This window comes from Copidosoma floridanum, unplaced genomic scaffold (assembly GCF_036245765.1).
Source record: "Copidosoma floridanum isolate Cflo_tuat_1 unplaced genomic scaffold, Cflo_Japanese_pri ptg000013l, whole genome shotgun sequence".
In the NCBI taxonomy this organism is placed as follows: Eukaryota; Metazoa; Arthropoda; class Insecta; order Hymenoptera; family Encyrtidae; genus Copidosoma; species Copidosoma floridanum.
This window is the reverse complement of record NW_028321890.1, coordinates 8,100,944-8,116,343: the sequence shown is the minus strand read 5'-3', so window position 1 is coordinate 8,116,343 and position 15,400 is coordinate 8,100,944. Positions and strand designations below refer to the sequence as shown.

The 15,400-nt window shown below is 34.7% G+C and overlaps 1 protein-coding gene across 1 annotated transcript in view; it reads left to right on the top strand.

Annotated features, from left to right (window-relative positions):
- The window catches only part of kl-3 (dynein heavy chain 8, axonemal kl-3), a 1,186,420-nt gene that overhangs the window by 854,781 nt on the left and 316,239 nt on the right, over positions 1-15,400 (top strand). Inside the window, exons 49-50 of the mRNA XM_089590651.1 lie at positions 7,457-7,710; positions 7,874-8,308. Coding sequence (XP_089446777.1) covers positions 7,457-7,710; positions 7,874-8,308 — 689 coding nt within the window. The remainder of the gene's footprint in view (positions 1-7,456; positions 7,711-7,873; positions 8,309-15,400) is intronic.

The following is a 15,400-nucleotide window of genomic DNA, read 5'->3' as shown; positions in this document are numbered from 1 at the left end:
TTGAAAACTGTGTTTCTAGTAGCATTTTTAATTTCGACTATAAGAATTACGGTAGTTGTAACACCTCGATTGCCCTGCGGTTAAAACGCTTGGCTAACAATCAAAAGGTTGTGTGTTGAAATCCTGGTCACTTTAAAAAATTTTTTTAAAATTATTATTACTGTTATTATTACTATTATTATTTATATTATTGTTAGTATTATTATTATTATTATTATTATTATTATTATTATTATTATGATTGTTGTTATAACATATACGACGTAACACCAGTATGGTATCCAACTCCACATACGCTAGAGCGCTCGATCTCAGCTTCATTGCCACACGCAGACACTTGAAGCGACTTTTTATGGCAACAACATGACAAGCACCTGGAATGATGACGTTTAACTTGTACTATAGCATAGCCATGAAAAAGCTCTACTTTAACTTGTTTCTGGGATTGAATTGGCAAGTCAGCAACCTTATAACCTAGTAAAATTTGTGTACATTTAATAATAAAAACTGTAAGGAGCAATCTTTTCTGTCTTACTAGTAGAACAGTTACATTAAGTTTTACACACCATTAAAATCACTATCTCACACTTTAGCATTTTCACTTGTTAAGGCATAAGATTTTACCGAATCAAGCACGTTCTTGAGCATTAAAATCTAGTGTTTTGTATGAATAACTGACGTGTAACAAGATGAAATAAAATAAAAATGTCATATCATTATTATCAATAGTGTCCTTGACCACATTGGATAAAGCTTGACATGGCCCTCGATTTCTTAAATTAATGTTAGAAACTATGGTTGGAAAAAATACAGAAGTACTATTATAAAGATTTCCACAAGAAGTATCATCATTTACAGAGTTAATGTGAGCCAGTTGTTCGTTCCCATAGACATCATTACCTGAAACTCATCTGTCAGGTTAAACATCATATACTTATATGCTGACATAACCAAATGACAAACCTCCTTTGACATTACTTTTAACAAACTCCATTGCAGATAAAAAGGCCAGGACGAGGTTCATGCACTTTAAGCAGCAGCTCCTGAACGTAAAACTGGCAGATTTTGTAACTTCTTTCGAAACTGACCTCTTAACGATTTCAACTTATTTCTGTAAGTATTTTCCAAGATAAACGAACAAAAAGTTACAAAAAAAAAAAAAAAAAAAAAAAATTAATAAAATAAAATAAAATAAAGTTGCTAACCCTACAAAGTAAACCAAATTTAAAAATGCACAAGACACGATGCTAGAATAAAACACCTGCACATACGATTACAAACCGATTCACTTTATTGTACTTACTGATGTAGGACTAAAAAACTTGAGAATTCCTGATAGTACGTTAAAAAGTATGAAAAACTGCATTATAAGAAGACTGTAATACCTACTCGCTTTTCCTGTGTTATTTGCAATTTTAACCCACAACTTAAAGAGAATGTAGTTGTTCTCATGATCACAATGATTATTACACCACAGATCAGGTCTAAGCTGTATCTGAGATATCAAGTTTTTTTCCGAAGGAACATTTCTAGAAATAGCCATAACTTTAAATCAGTAGGGAACAAGCAAAACGCTTGCACATAAGAATACTGTGCTCGATTGTAAAAAAAAGTCTTAGGTAGTGCCCAGCAAAAAAATTTCCAGAAAATCAAACACAAGAGTTCTCTTATAAAAAACTTGCGTACACATATCCAAGAACATACACGGCTGTGCAAGCATATTTGCGATGCCACTGGTGTGTACGAGCAGGTAAGAGGGAGGACAAGGATTTAAGAGATCCGTCAAGAAGTTTGTGGCTTGTACGATCGTGCCCGAGTGAATACTAGCAAATACGTAAAACTGCTGGTGGCACTGGCGCACGCCAGTTTTTACGTAAAAATTACGAGAAACTGCGTAGAGCCGAGGAATACTGCAGAGAGCTCATGACTAGATAGAAACATGGTGCGAGTGTATCGAAGGAGTCAACTCAGTGTTAGAGAGTTTGAGTTTGATTTAACGATAATTTAGTTTGTTTTGTAGATGTTGGAACAATGAAATTTGACTTTCAGGAAGCAGATATTGGGAACGGAAATCAATAGCCTACCCTGAAAGCTTCTAACGTTGAGCACAATGCAAAAAAAATAGGTGACGCTAAAGTAGATGAGCTTATGCTCTTTTACTTTCTAACAGCAGTCACGTTACGTAAATTTGCATTAACGCAGTCACAGCAGTCACGCGAAATTAAGACAAGAAATATGAGACTTACAGAAAAGCACTAACCACTGATTTAAGGATCGTTGGTCACCATGTTTTAAATCAAGATAAGGTCCTGACGCTTTTTACAATGAAGATACGCAAAGATATTCAAAAACTGTGCTGTGAGATCTTTAACACGTAGAGTTCGGTATCGAAGCTGTTCAATATCTCATAGAGCCACACGTACCAGTCGACAACATGGTATGTCAAATACTTTTATGAGACTCTAAAGTGCGTTTGCGGCTGCATGGAATATAAAAGCTACTCTTAATAATGCGTAAGTATCACACAGTTCCATTAAGAACTTATTAATATGTAGCAAGAAACTGGAGTGCTGTGTCATTTAGAGTTACCCATTGACACTCAATGTTTAATATATCGCTGATAATACAGGACATTATTATACAATGTAAGCTTCTTAAGAACTACTTCAAAGTGACTTTTTAAGCTGACTTTCTTCGATGCTGTCATACACAAATTTGGGGGTGGCCTTGTAACGCGATGTTATAGAGATGTCACTACAGGGAACAACAGTCTATTTCAATGTGCCAAGATTGATCGAGATAGTTTTGAAAGATCGAAACTTGACTTTACTCTCTAGAGTGATTCTAAATTTAGGTAACTCAATCATCAGGGGTAATCTCTAAAATAAGGTAATTCTAGTTGTTCTCTGGTAGGTTCTAAGTGACTCTGTGCCAACTAAAATTCATGGGCCGTGTTAGGCTAGGTGCTAGGGGTACTAAATTAGTACATACATTATATTGCTAAGTGTGGTTATCAAGCCGTATGTAACGCCCTGCAAATGCTCGGGAATAGTAACAATCACTCGAAATTGATCAGAGATACACTACTGTTAAGTTTATTAGTTCATTTAAGAAATCTCTTCAGACTCTTTGAATCTCATACAGAATGATTCCTGATCAAACCTATTCTTACCAACATGGAAGTGATTCGATTATTACTTGATGCACGTACAGGATGGTTGCCAGATTGCTAGGAGGGCCTTGTCATCACCATATAGTGAGAGTATACTTTGTGTCCCTAATCGTGCATACGGTTTGGTATTGTACACCTCTCTTAAAAGTCCATATTTATTTTGTAATTATACGCATACTCTTCATTTCTTCTAGTAGTAATGACTTGTTTGACTAGATAGTGACTTTCTTGTTTACTCTATGATTAATAATACGAGCCAATTGTACTTATTTTTAACGCAGCTCTGTAAGAAAGTTAAGTCATTAGTTTTTAGGAGCCCTTATACTTTAACTTTTATAATAAAAAAATTGGATATGTAAATCATGAGAAATTTTTTACAGGTTATCGAATAGGAAATGGGGAGAGGGTTAGAAAATAACGTTATCATAATAAGAATGAAATAAAACTATTTCCTTCTTGTTTTTTAGAAGATGTGGGGTCATGCGTGAATAACAGTCCAACAAATTAAAGAGGAAAACATTAGGAATAAGAAAATCATGTTTGGGGAGTTGTGCTAGGGCCTTAGAGAGTTAAATTTGTGATTGGTATTATAGTGTCAAGTGGTATTAGAGGATAATAAAGGGCTTATAGTTCAACCTACTTCAATTAATATATATTACAGGAAGAGGTATGTAGTGATGCAGTGGATCTAAAATGTGTTTGGACGTGGTAGTCTATTTTAACACCCTAGCCACCTACATTCAGGGTAGAGGGTTTTATTATTAGGGATAAATAACTTAATTACTGTACATTAAAACTTTTTACAATGCTTGGTTATTTCTTTCTCTATGATTTTTGGTATAGAATAAGATAGCTCAATTTTATCTTCTATTACAGCATCTTGTGTGAATGAAATAACGAATATTTACCTGTTGTACTTTTTATAATTTTTTTGATTATTGTTATAATAATATTTACTGTTTTTATTACTAATTACGGTCAAAAAATAACTGCTAGTTACTTCATACCGAGCTACTGCATTTGTTTTTTTTATAACATTCTTATTCTGAAGGCCAGACTTACCTACGATACGCCAATGGCTGCGAACGACTTTGTAGATATGTGGGTTGACTTTTTTTACTGTCATTCAGTAAAACAATGATGTATTTAATAATGTTAAAAGTAATTTCTTAATAAACCTTATTATTGCTAAAATGTGTCATAAAGTCCTAGCACACAGATTTTTTTGTATTTATCTTGCATATATTTTGAGTGTACAGCCTGGACCCAAGTTTATGTAGAACACCTTTAGGATTAGGCCTCACCCTCTTTTCATGGTCTCTATCTACCAGTACCTATCTAGATTTAGGGCAGTTAATAGTCGTAATTAAAGCATCTGTCCCAGTCTCCGAGTAAACCACCTCTGTGGCCTGATAAAATTTACCCTTAGGTTTGCATGGAAAATGCCCTTGGTACGCCAATGAGCATTAGAATTTTTTAAGCGAGACATGAGGCCAGTCAGTTCAGTCACATGCTAACCTTTTTTCCCATCTCCCTTTGTCTTTCTACGTAAAATGCTTCTATTTCGAAATAGATATGCACCAGGGTGAAAAAAGCAGTGTCAGTTAAAAGTCTGGATGAAGATCCTCATCTCTATTAGGGCCAACCCAAGCCTCTTTTAATGTATGATCGTTAAAGTGTCACAGAAGTTTTGGTATGAAGAAAATTTTCAAGTTTCAAGGAGGATATTATGATATGTAGACAATTTTGCTTATGGCCGAAAAATCATTCTCTATACAACCAAGCCTTCCAAGTCTCTACAAAGAATTATGTAACCACAATTTGAATTAGTCATCTTTTTTCAACGGTTAACTGAAATAAAATTAAAGTAAAGTAACGTAAACAGTTTTTAAGATCTTTCTTTTAAAAACAAGTAGAATTATGACAAAAGAGTTATAATTATGATTAAAACAGTAGCTTCAACATAAATTTTTAGTATAAAAAAATATTCTGACTTCTTTTTTCTAGTTAATGTGCAGTAATGTAATTATTTTTTGTTAATAAAAATAGAACGAAATTGAATGTTAGTTTTATGTCCATAATATGAGGTGCCCATAGTACAAATTATCAAAAATATTGAATAACATAGTTATTTAGACAACTGTGCTTACAACTACCGCAGCAGAAAGAAAAAAGTATCAACGTAAGAAACATTTAAATGATTAGAAGAAATTACTATAATAACGTGGTCAAGTAAACTCAATGTTACAGTATAAGATATTTTTATACTTATGTTTTAAATGAACCACACATTTTTAAGGAAATAAATCACGTGTCAACTCGTCAGCGCTGGCTAAGGGTAACAGGAACTACAATAACGAAAAATTTTATTAATTAAAATATTAGTCAACTGTATTATTCTCGCTGTGATCCGCTCTCTCATGGCAAGTCGATCAGCCGTAGAATCTGTGAGACAAATTTGTACTCGCTCTCTTCTCTTCGAGAATCTGACACGGTAACACAATAGTAATTGTAACACTGCTTCTTGACCTGAAATTAAACGAGGCACCGACGCAGCATTAGCAAATCTCGATCACGTTCGTCACCGTTGTCCCTCTCACCTCTTGGGTTTCTGCTCCTGAAAAAGGGGGATTGGCACGGGAGTTCTCTTATTCTACGGGGAGAACAAATAATTTACACACAACAAATACCTTTCACTATTTCTTTATTTAACACACTTAGCACTAATACACAGTATCTCTCTTCACAGTGCACGACACAACGCTTCACCTCGTCCTCTGGACTGCGCTGCAGCGACTTCGCCTCGCACCCGGCGAGCCGCGAGCGCTCGTCCACCACGTCCGGCTGGTCCGGGACCAGGAGGGGCTCCTGCTCGTCCTCGACCCACATTACTACGCACACACTCACACCCCGTCCTCAATCTCTCACACTGTTATACACTCTCTCCCTCTCTCTCTCTCTCTGCTCGACTGTACACTCTCTCTCTCTCTCTACTCTACTATCTACCCTAATACACGACAACACGCACGAAAAATGGCGGCCTTCTCATGCACCTCGCAGTCTCTCATACACCTCGTCTCGTCAACTCAAACTCTCTCTCTCTCTCTCTCTCACACTGTCTACGCTACACACTACTTCTCTCTCTCTCAATATTTCTCTCTCTCTCTGTCTAGCCTCACCTCCTGGTCAAACGTCCGTGAGTCTAACACCCTGCGTGATGTTGACCGGCGTCCTCGCACGGATCGTTCGTCCTGCGGCTTCACCCTTTCTCTCCTCTCTCTCTCAACTCTTCTCTCTCTGCTTCTTCTCTCAGCGGCCATAGTCCTCGACCTGGAGACCTCATTGTCCTAGGAGAACACAGCAGCTTCTCGTCTCGCATGCACACTCCTCTCTCTTCTCTCAACACTCAACGCACCTTCTCGAAAACTCTCTCTCTTAACTCTCGCCACGAAATCCCGCAAAACCACTGAGGCTCTCGCTGCTCGCACTTAAGCGTGCAGCTTGAGGCTCTACTCCAGACTGACTCACGATCTCTTGCTCAAGCAATGGCCGCCGCCACTGCTGCCACCACATATCTCTTCTCGCAGTCACTCTCATACTTAGCAGCTGCTGTGTCTCGGTAGTCGCGTTCGCACTTTCCTTGTCCTTTTCTGCTGGCACTGCTGTGTCTCTGCATCTCAACTGTTTGTCCGTTGGCGTCCTCGTCCCCTTCTCTCAGCGTGTATACAGCTCCTGAAAAACAAACAGTTCGGAGAAGCGTCAAATTAATGCCCCTTGTATACACGTTGCATCAGCGAGAGCATTTTGGAATATACAGGTCATTTAACCTCGTTTCATAATACTATCCTGATTGTCTTTAAAACAATTCAAAATTTCCCTGTAGATGCAGTCAGCATTTGTCGTAAGCAATATGGCTTTTTCCTCTTATCTGTAACTCATCTTTTGTTATGCACTATTGTATTATTTAATAAGCATTACAATAGCTTTATCGTTTTAATTAAGCCTTAATAACTGTATATATATATATTGCATAATTATATACCATTAAATCATTAGCCTTTTTCTAACATTAACATTCATAATTTTTTTATGGTCTTGCATGCTTTCACTCATGTAAAATTGCTTACTCAGACAGTGCTACTTCTTAATGACTGATTTTTTTGTTTTATAGTCGGTTAAAGCAACATTTAGTTAATAGTTTTTGTATATATGCAGATTAATATCCATTTACAACTAAATAAAAACAAACTTAACCTACACTTAAATTATTGTTGCATGGCAAAGGGACCGTTAATTGAAGATATTGAATTAATGTCTGTACTGAATAATACAAAACAAACGGCAGCGCAAGTCAATGAAAAGTTGCTGATTGCTAATGAAACTGAAATACAAATTAATACCGCTCGTGAAGAATTTCGATCAGTTGCCACTCGTGGAAGCGTTTTATACTTTTTAGTATGTGACATGGCCCAAGTAAATTGCATGTATCAGACGTCACTTGCACAATTTTTAGAGCGATTCGATATATCTATAGATAGGTAAGTTTCAAAATATTTCCTACTTTTTTCAGTTAATGTTTTCCTGTTGAATAAACTTCTTTACAGAAATTAAATAAGTTGGACTCTTTTTTTAAAAATATAAGTAATACTTCTTCGTATTTAGAATAACTATAATATTTGGTTTCAACTTAATATAATACAGGTCTCAAAAAAATCCACTGAATCAAAAAAGAATTCATAACATTATTGAATACTTGACTTATGAGATATTCAAGTACAAGAGCCGTGGCCTATACGAAACACACAAATTCATGTTTGCTCTCCTAATGACATTAAAGATTGATCTACAACGTAACCTTATTATGCATGAGGAATTTCAATATTTTACAAAAGGTGGAGCAGCATTAGATTTAAACGATGTTGAACTGAAGCCCCATAACTGCAAATGGATCACTGACATTGTTTGGTTAAATTTAGCTGCTCTATCCACTTTGCCGATGTTTCAGAATATACTTACACAAGTAATTGCTTCTGAAAAAGCATGGAGAAGTTGGTTTGACAAAGAAGCACCAGAAGAAGAAGTCATACCAGATGGTTATAACAATCTTGATACGTTTCGACGCCTGCTCCTAATAAGGTACTTCTTCTGGCTTTTGAATTTACAACTAAACTGAAATAAAACTGATGTACATGAATATTCTTCCTAAAATTTTTAAATTTTAAAATTGTTTTTCGACACGCCATGCGCGGGGACCTCGATTATGAGCCTTCTCATGTGGCTCTAAAGACCTCGATTTACACACGCGACTCACAATTTAAGCTGTGCAATCGAGTGAGAGCGTATGTACGTCGAGATCTTTAGAGCCACATTAGATGGCTCATAATCTCGTTACCCACGCACGATGTATCGCAAAGTTGTATACACCACACGTGCGAGAGGTTAGGTTATTGACATACGCCTGCGTCAATCGCCTTCCTCGCGCACTAGTATTGTAATGTACTATTATCTATCTATTTTTTGTTAAAAAAGGGCTATGTACTGAATATAACATTTTATTCCACATGAAGAGAAACATAATGGATTAAAGGCATAAAAATAATGAAGCTTTCAGAGCATGCGCTCTTTCTTATGTTAAAATCTCATAGCTTAAGGTGGCTTTAGTGATTGTTACCGTACCTAGGGTAGGGTGTCAAAAGGACCCCTAAAAGATCAGTAATTTTTGACGGTAAATTTTTTAATAAACATAATTATTTTGATAAAATCAAAGTACAAGATCAAGCAATTCCCAGAAAAGTAACTTAAAACTATAATTGTAAAAATTGGGAGTTGCTGTGAGGCAAGCCAGATTAATATTCCACACATTTTTTCTGATTTTCTCTTAAGTTAAGTTGTCAACCATACATTTTAAAAAATTAAATAGATTTTTTCTAAGAAAATGTAAAAGTACTATTTAAAATTTTTTAGGTGAAACAAAGATTTCCGAAGATAAAGTTGGTTTAATGACCATTTTCGATAAGAAGTTTGTGATGTTGATTAGTTCTGTTTGTGGAGACTACCTTAAAATGAACTTACACGCAGCGGCTACGGTAGCACAGTGGTATAGGTTGCGGTTCTTGGAGCTTGGGGAGCTTGGTAACACATGCTCACGAGTTCGGAACTCAGCTTTTCTCACTTGGCTCGCTTCTCTAAGAATCTACTTTCTCATGTGCGTATTCCAATCGCAGTCTGATGATTTGGAATCTATGTAAAATAAAGTTTCCTTTGCTGTCTGAGTGATTGATATTACAAATTAATCTAAGGCGGTTTTTTACCATGCCAATGATCATAACATATATATGCAGAGTAGTACAGCATTGCAGAGCCTATTGGGCATACTTAAGGGAACTTATACATTGAATATTAATAACAAACTAGTATATAGTTAGCTGTTTTGTTAACTTTGCGACATTCATGGTTTCAGTATTTCAAGTGAAACTAAATCAAATCCATTCAATACTCTAGAAATTTAACGTCTTTTAGGCACATCCGATAATATTAATGATGTTTTTCAAGTGGCGTGGTTGAGCTACATGCATGTTTGAGCAGACGATGCATGGCACCGTGCTGTTATATGTGTCTAAATTCGGCTTTCTAATTTCAGAAATTCAAGAAAAAATATGTAACATTACTGTAACCATGATGTTTTGCAATTATAAGACCTTCTTAGCGTAAAACTACAACTTGCAAGTAAATACTGACATGAGAAGTTTTTCGATATCGTTATTAAGAGATGTATGGACGTAATGCGCTTATTTTAGAGACTTTTTAATGTTTTATCGCAACAGGCTTAAATTTTCTGACCCTAGAGTTAGCAGCAAGTGAATAAGTATGATAGAAGACACAAAATACAAAAACGGAAATAGACTGGAATCGACTGTCCTACTTGACGTAGTATTGCTTGCTCTATGTATCATTATCTTGCTGTATGCGTTGCGTATAGTGTGTGCCACTGAGTAGTTGCGCACTATGCATGGATACACGTTTGTGTATTTGTTAGAAACTTGTGTACAATAAAAATATTTACGTATGTGTATGTGTATTTTCTAGTTATCTACTTCTATAGAGCCTCTACAACAGATTCTACTATGAACATATTCTTACATGTGTAAATAAAATATACACAGACTAGTAAAGGTTATTTTTTAATAAAGTGAATGACTAAAAATTTGTCATGTATAGCAGATCGATGCGAACAGCCAACATTAATTCGACAAGTTTTGATAGTACGACGTAACCTCTACGTATTGAAAAAGCCCTAAATCTTAAAAAAGAAGGCAAGATGAAGAAATAATAACTATTTTTAAAGGTCATGTGAGCACTTAACCTCTTAATATTAAAAAAATACTCATATCATGGAAAAGAAGCAATATTGACTAATACTAACAGTTTTTGCAAAGTTTCTATTTAATACAACGTATTATGGCACACAAATAAAGGGGTATTGATTTCTTGAGGTTTTGTGCATAAGCACACGATCAGTAAGAGCTAATTTAGGAGTGAGAATAAAAACTCCAAAGTCAGGTGTTAGTTTGAGCAACGTTTCGTTGGTCTTAACGCCAACCTCATCAGGCTCAGTCTATATCGTTAAGACGATCGTTACAGACTGTCTGTAACGATCGTCTTAACGATATAGACTGAGCCTGATGAGGTTGGCGTTAAGACCAACGAAACGTTGCTCAAACTAACACCTGACTTTGGAGTTTTTATTCTCACTCCTAAATTAGCTCTTACTGATCGTGTGCTTATGCACAAAACCTCAAGAAATCATGGAAACAATTGGGAGCAGAACGGCACGTTTAACAAACACCGTAAAAGGGTATTGAGTTACACAAAAACATTACCTCATGTTGTAATGATTAAGATGTTTCTCTATAAAATGGATTTAACCAATTGTGGAAAAACTATAGTATATTAATAAAATTAAGAAAAACGTGTAGAGAATAGATTGTTATAGTTACGCTTTTATAGGGGCATTATGCGTCAGGGTAAATCAACAATTTCAGATTGGTGACCTTGAAAAGAAGTGCGATGGAAATGGACTTTGCTTTATTCTCTCCCCTTCACCTCGTTCCCCTTGATGTACTTTCGGTCACCTCTACACAACATGACACCATCACACCACAACACACATCTCGAATTTTCTTTCTTTTTCTTCCAACCAAATCTAAAAAAAAAAAAAAAATTTCCGAAGACATTTGAGCCATCAACCTTTTGAACACTAGTCAAGGCCCTTATCCACTCTGCTATGAGCCGTCTCGCAATAGAAAATTCGATTACTGCATGGTATCTTGTAGTTCGTAACGTATTTTTGATGAAACCACTTATGTACTGAATATTCTTTCCTGTGATTCAATTGTAAATTAAATTAATAAATAATTTAAGTAAGAAAATAATTTTTTTAGTTAAATGTTTTTTTTCAAAAATTGAAAATAAGTATTTTTCAGCAGAGCAGCTTACATGTGGATCAATAAATCTTCATTTACTTATCGTTAATTTGTTACTCTGACAATAAATGACAAAAAGTTGCTTATACAATTTTTTTATATTAAATCAAAATTAAAAAAAAAAAAAAAAAAAACAATTTTTTTTACAGTACAAATATAATCGATTTTCATTGTGTTTTATTATTACACAGTTTTTTCCATTCCTGATTCAAACGATTTTTTTACTTAAGAACGTTCTTAAATGAGTTAGTGGAGAAAAATTCAGGGAAGTGAGAGAAACGCTTATGTCTGTAGTAAAGCTAGCAAGTGTTTTTTTGACACACTGTTCGCGGGGATCTTGATTATGAGCCATCTGTTGTGGCTCTAAAGACTTTGATTCACACATGCGACTAACAACTGGTATTGCACACACAAAATGTTATTTTGTCCTAAATTTTTCAATAATCCCAAAAAAATTTTAACACTTATCCATCTACATTATCTACATTAAGAAGACTAAACATGTCGTTAATGAGTTACTTGTAGTCTTTCGTAATATTTTTATTAAAAACTTTCTTAATAAAATTAATGATACTTCTATATTAAAACTTTAAAGTTTAGTTAAATTACTGACTTAAGTTGTATTTATTGTTCTTACTTTTTTGCGATGCTTAAGTTTGGTAATGACATTTAGTTTAGAAGATTGAGTATCAATTACTCATTTTTATATCGGTTAAGATATAATGCAGAGATCTTTTCCTTTTTTAAGAATGACATTAATTAGGCCGTACACATAATATCCGTGCTAGCAATAACCTCAAACATGCACCAGTCTTACTTTTATTCAATGGTTAATTTTTTATGGATTTCATGACTTTTCTTAAATAATATACGTATTTATGGAGGGCTGTATTGAAAACAAACATTTTTTGTACAACTAGTACTTATATTGGACGTTTTATTCCTAAAAAGTATATAATTACTGGATTATTGTATACAAGCTGCTTGTTACTTCTGTATTTTATTCAGATTATAATAATTAATTTAGTCTTAACAACTGTCTTTAAAACATACTGTACATAATGTCCCTTGCAGAATGAATATATGTCCATACCACTTTCACCTCCTACTTTTTGTATTTTTGAGTAATTATTTTTTTGAACTTAAACAATTTGTCATAAGATAGAGTGTATCGTAAAGAAAGACTTAGTGACAGCAAAAAATGGTGAATCTGAAAAAATTATACCATACTCAACTAATGAGGTTGGTGGCAGTTTGTTCCAAGAGCTTTTGGAGATGTTAACATGGACTTATCAGGTGTAAAATTTAACCTTACAATAGTTTATTTTGCTGTTATACTTCATGATCTAAGTAACATTTAGGACTAACTTTTTAATTTCCAGCATCATTGAATGCCCGGTAAAAGAGTAATTTCCTGATATTTAGTAGTGTAGCTTGATTTTACACTAAAAATTAAGTAAACCTTGCTTATACCAGTCATCAAATAAGTAGGTATATGATAAAGCTTTAGTCTAAGATAAGAATACACTTTCTTGGTATGGATCTAGTCCAGTTAAAAATAAAAAGTAGACCTTAGATGTAGCTTAGGGCTTAAAGTGAGAAATTAAGATAATAACAGGGCTTAGAATACCTTAGCAAGTCAGAGAACTTCAACAAAATTAAACTTTAGAACAGTTTTTGATTTGCAGCAATCATTAGATCTACAATGACAAAGTGATTTTAAATTATTTTGTACTGTAGATTGATTCCACACTTAAAGGTTAATACTGCGTAGGAATCGTTTGTCTTGCATCTTGGGGTGCGCACAAAGTAAATAGTTAAGGAACTAGTATCAACGTCTTTATTTATGCAAAAATGAGAGAATAGTGCATCACGTGCGTACGACCTTTATCCTTGCTGGTTCCAGCCAGAGAGAGCTTCCCTCCGGAATCCTATCTGCTTCATCCTTTGTTCTCTTCCACTACAATCATTTGTAGTAGGCCCAAAGAGGAGGCGCACGTACGTGTAGCTATAATATTGTACGTGACACATTGGAGGCCACGCTACTATCGTCCTCGATGGCGATATCCTTTTTAATTTGTATTTTTGAGTTAGAGTAATGTTTGTGTAATGTTGTTTGTATGTGAGATTTCTAACATAGGAGTAAAAAGGTGGAGAGAAAAACAAATCCTGTCCTTGTTCTTCCTTTACACAAATTTGCTAAATTATTCTCCTTTTATCTCAACATTCATTGTTTTTGTTCACGCTCTTCTCCCTTCATAATATAGTGCATTATTGCAAATCTCTTATGTGTTAATTATTATTCGACATGAATTACATAGCTGTAATCAATTATTGTTTTTATTCTTTCAAGCTCGTTTACTATATTGTTGTACATAGCGAATTCTTCTAAATTTAACAGGTAATGGTTACTACTTAGGCTTAGAACTTACTGCAACTACTTAATCCTGGTTAAAGTTATTGGTATTCCATTTTATTAAACATGGTAATGCAGTAGTTTACAATTTTTTGTATAATACTACTTATACTCTTACTGTTGTTTCGATCATTATTTTAATGTTTTCATTAGTATTATTGTTACAATTAGCTGCGCTTTGAGCCTACTAGATATTTTTACATAATGCGTTTTTTTTTTCGTCAATATGGTAACTAAATAATAATAAACGAACGTAACCTAGATTTATGTATGTATACATAATTTAATTAAAATTTTTTTTTTTTATATTCTCCTCTTCTGTATGAGGGCGTTTCATACTATCAGCTGCCGAAGGTGCACCTCTAACCACTATGCGTACTTAGTTTTGTAATGCAGCTGATCTTTGTATAGTCTGCAGCATTATTGGTTGCACTGTCACTGCACCCACCGCTGTGCCCTCATTTCCAGAACTGTTTCTTCTACCTGTAAGATTCTGGCCAAATTTAGTATTAAGGGGCCCTCCTATTTTTAAAAATTTAAACGACTTCGCCGCCATGCCTAATAATATTTTCGCTGCCGTCTACACTTAACCCTTGCAGCCTGACAGCTCTCCTTTTATTTGCACTACCTCGTATTCGTATGCTTGGTGATACATGCCACCGTAATTCTTTCTTATTTCGTACATCTTTCTCTATTACCACGGGTATATTCTTGTTTTTGATATGTTTTAAGAACCGCAGTAGAGAGAGTTAGGGGCGAAAAAAGAGAGCGGTTGGCTTTGTTGTCTTTGTTAACGTCCTATTTATGTGTCTATTTTTCTATATCTACTCTCATGCACATATTTGTACCTGGAAGGTGCTTTACTTGAATATGACGCAACCCAATGCATTATATAATTGAAGAACTACGTGCTAATTTTCAGTTGCAAATGTGGCACTCTCTTTACAGATATCTATTTTCTCATACGCTATACAGTACACATACATTTATTTCTTGCTACTTTACTGCAACTATGCTTCCTTGTTGCCACATGCTTAATGTTTTCTTACTCTGTCTTTATTATTTTTATAGTTTTTTTTTTTTCTTACATTTCTTATTCTTGTTGGTAATTCAATAAGTACACTTTTTCAATACATTTAGTTATTATTATACTCTAATAGAGGCGAGTCCAGGAAAATTATCAATTTTGTGCCTGAGGCTCAATTGGTTTATATTAGTCAGTCCAATTTTTTGTTCGTAAAATTTTCCCAAACTCTTACTTCCACTCTTTTGTGTCATGCATGGAAAGGGAAGGATAATGAAGCCTTATTAATTTCGATAATGCGATGG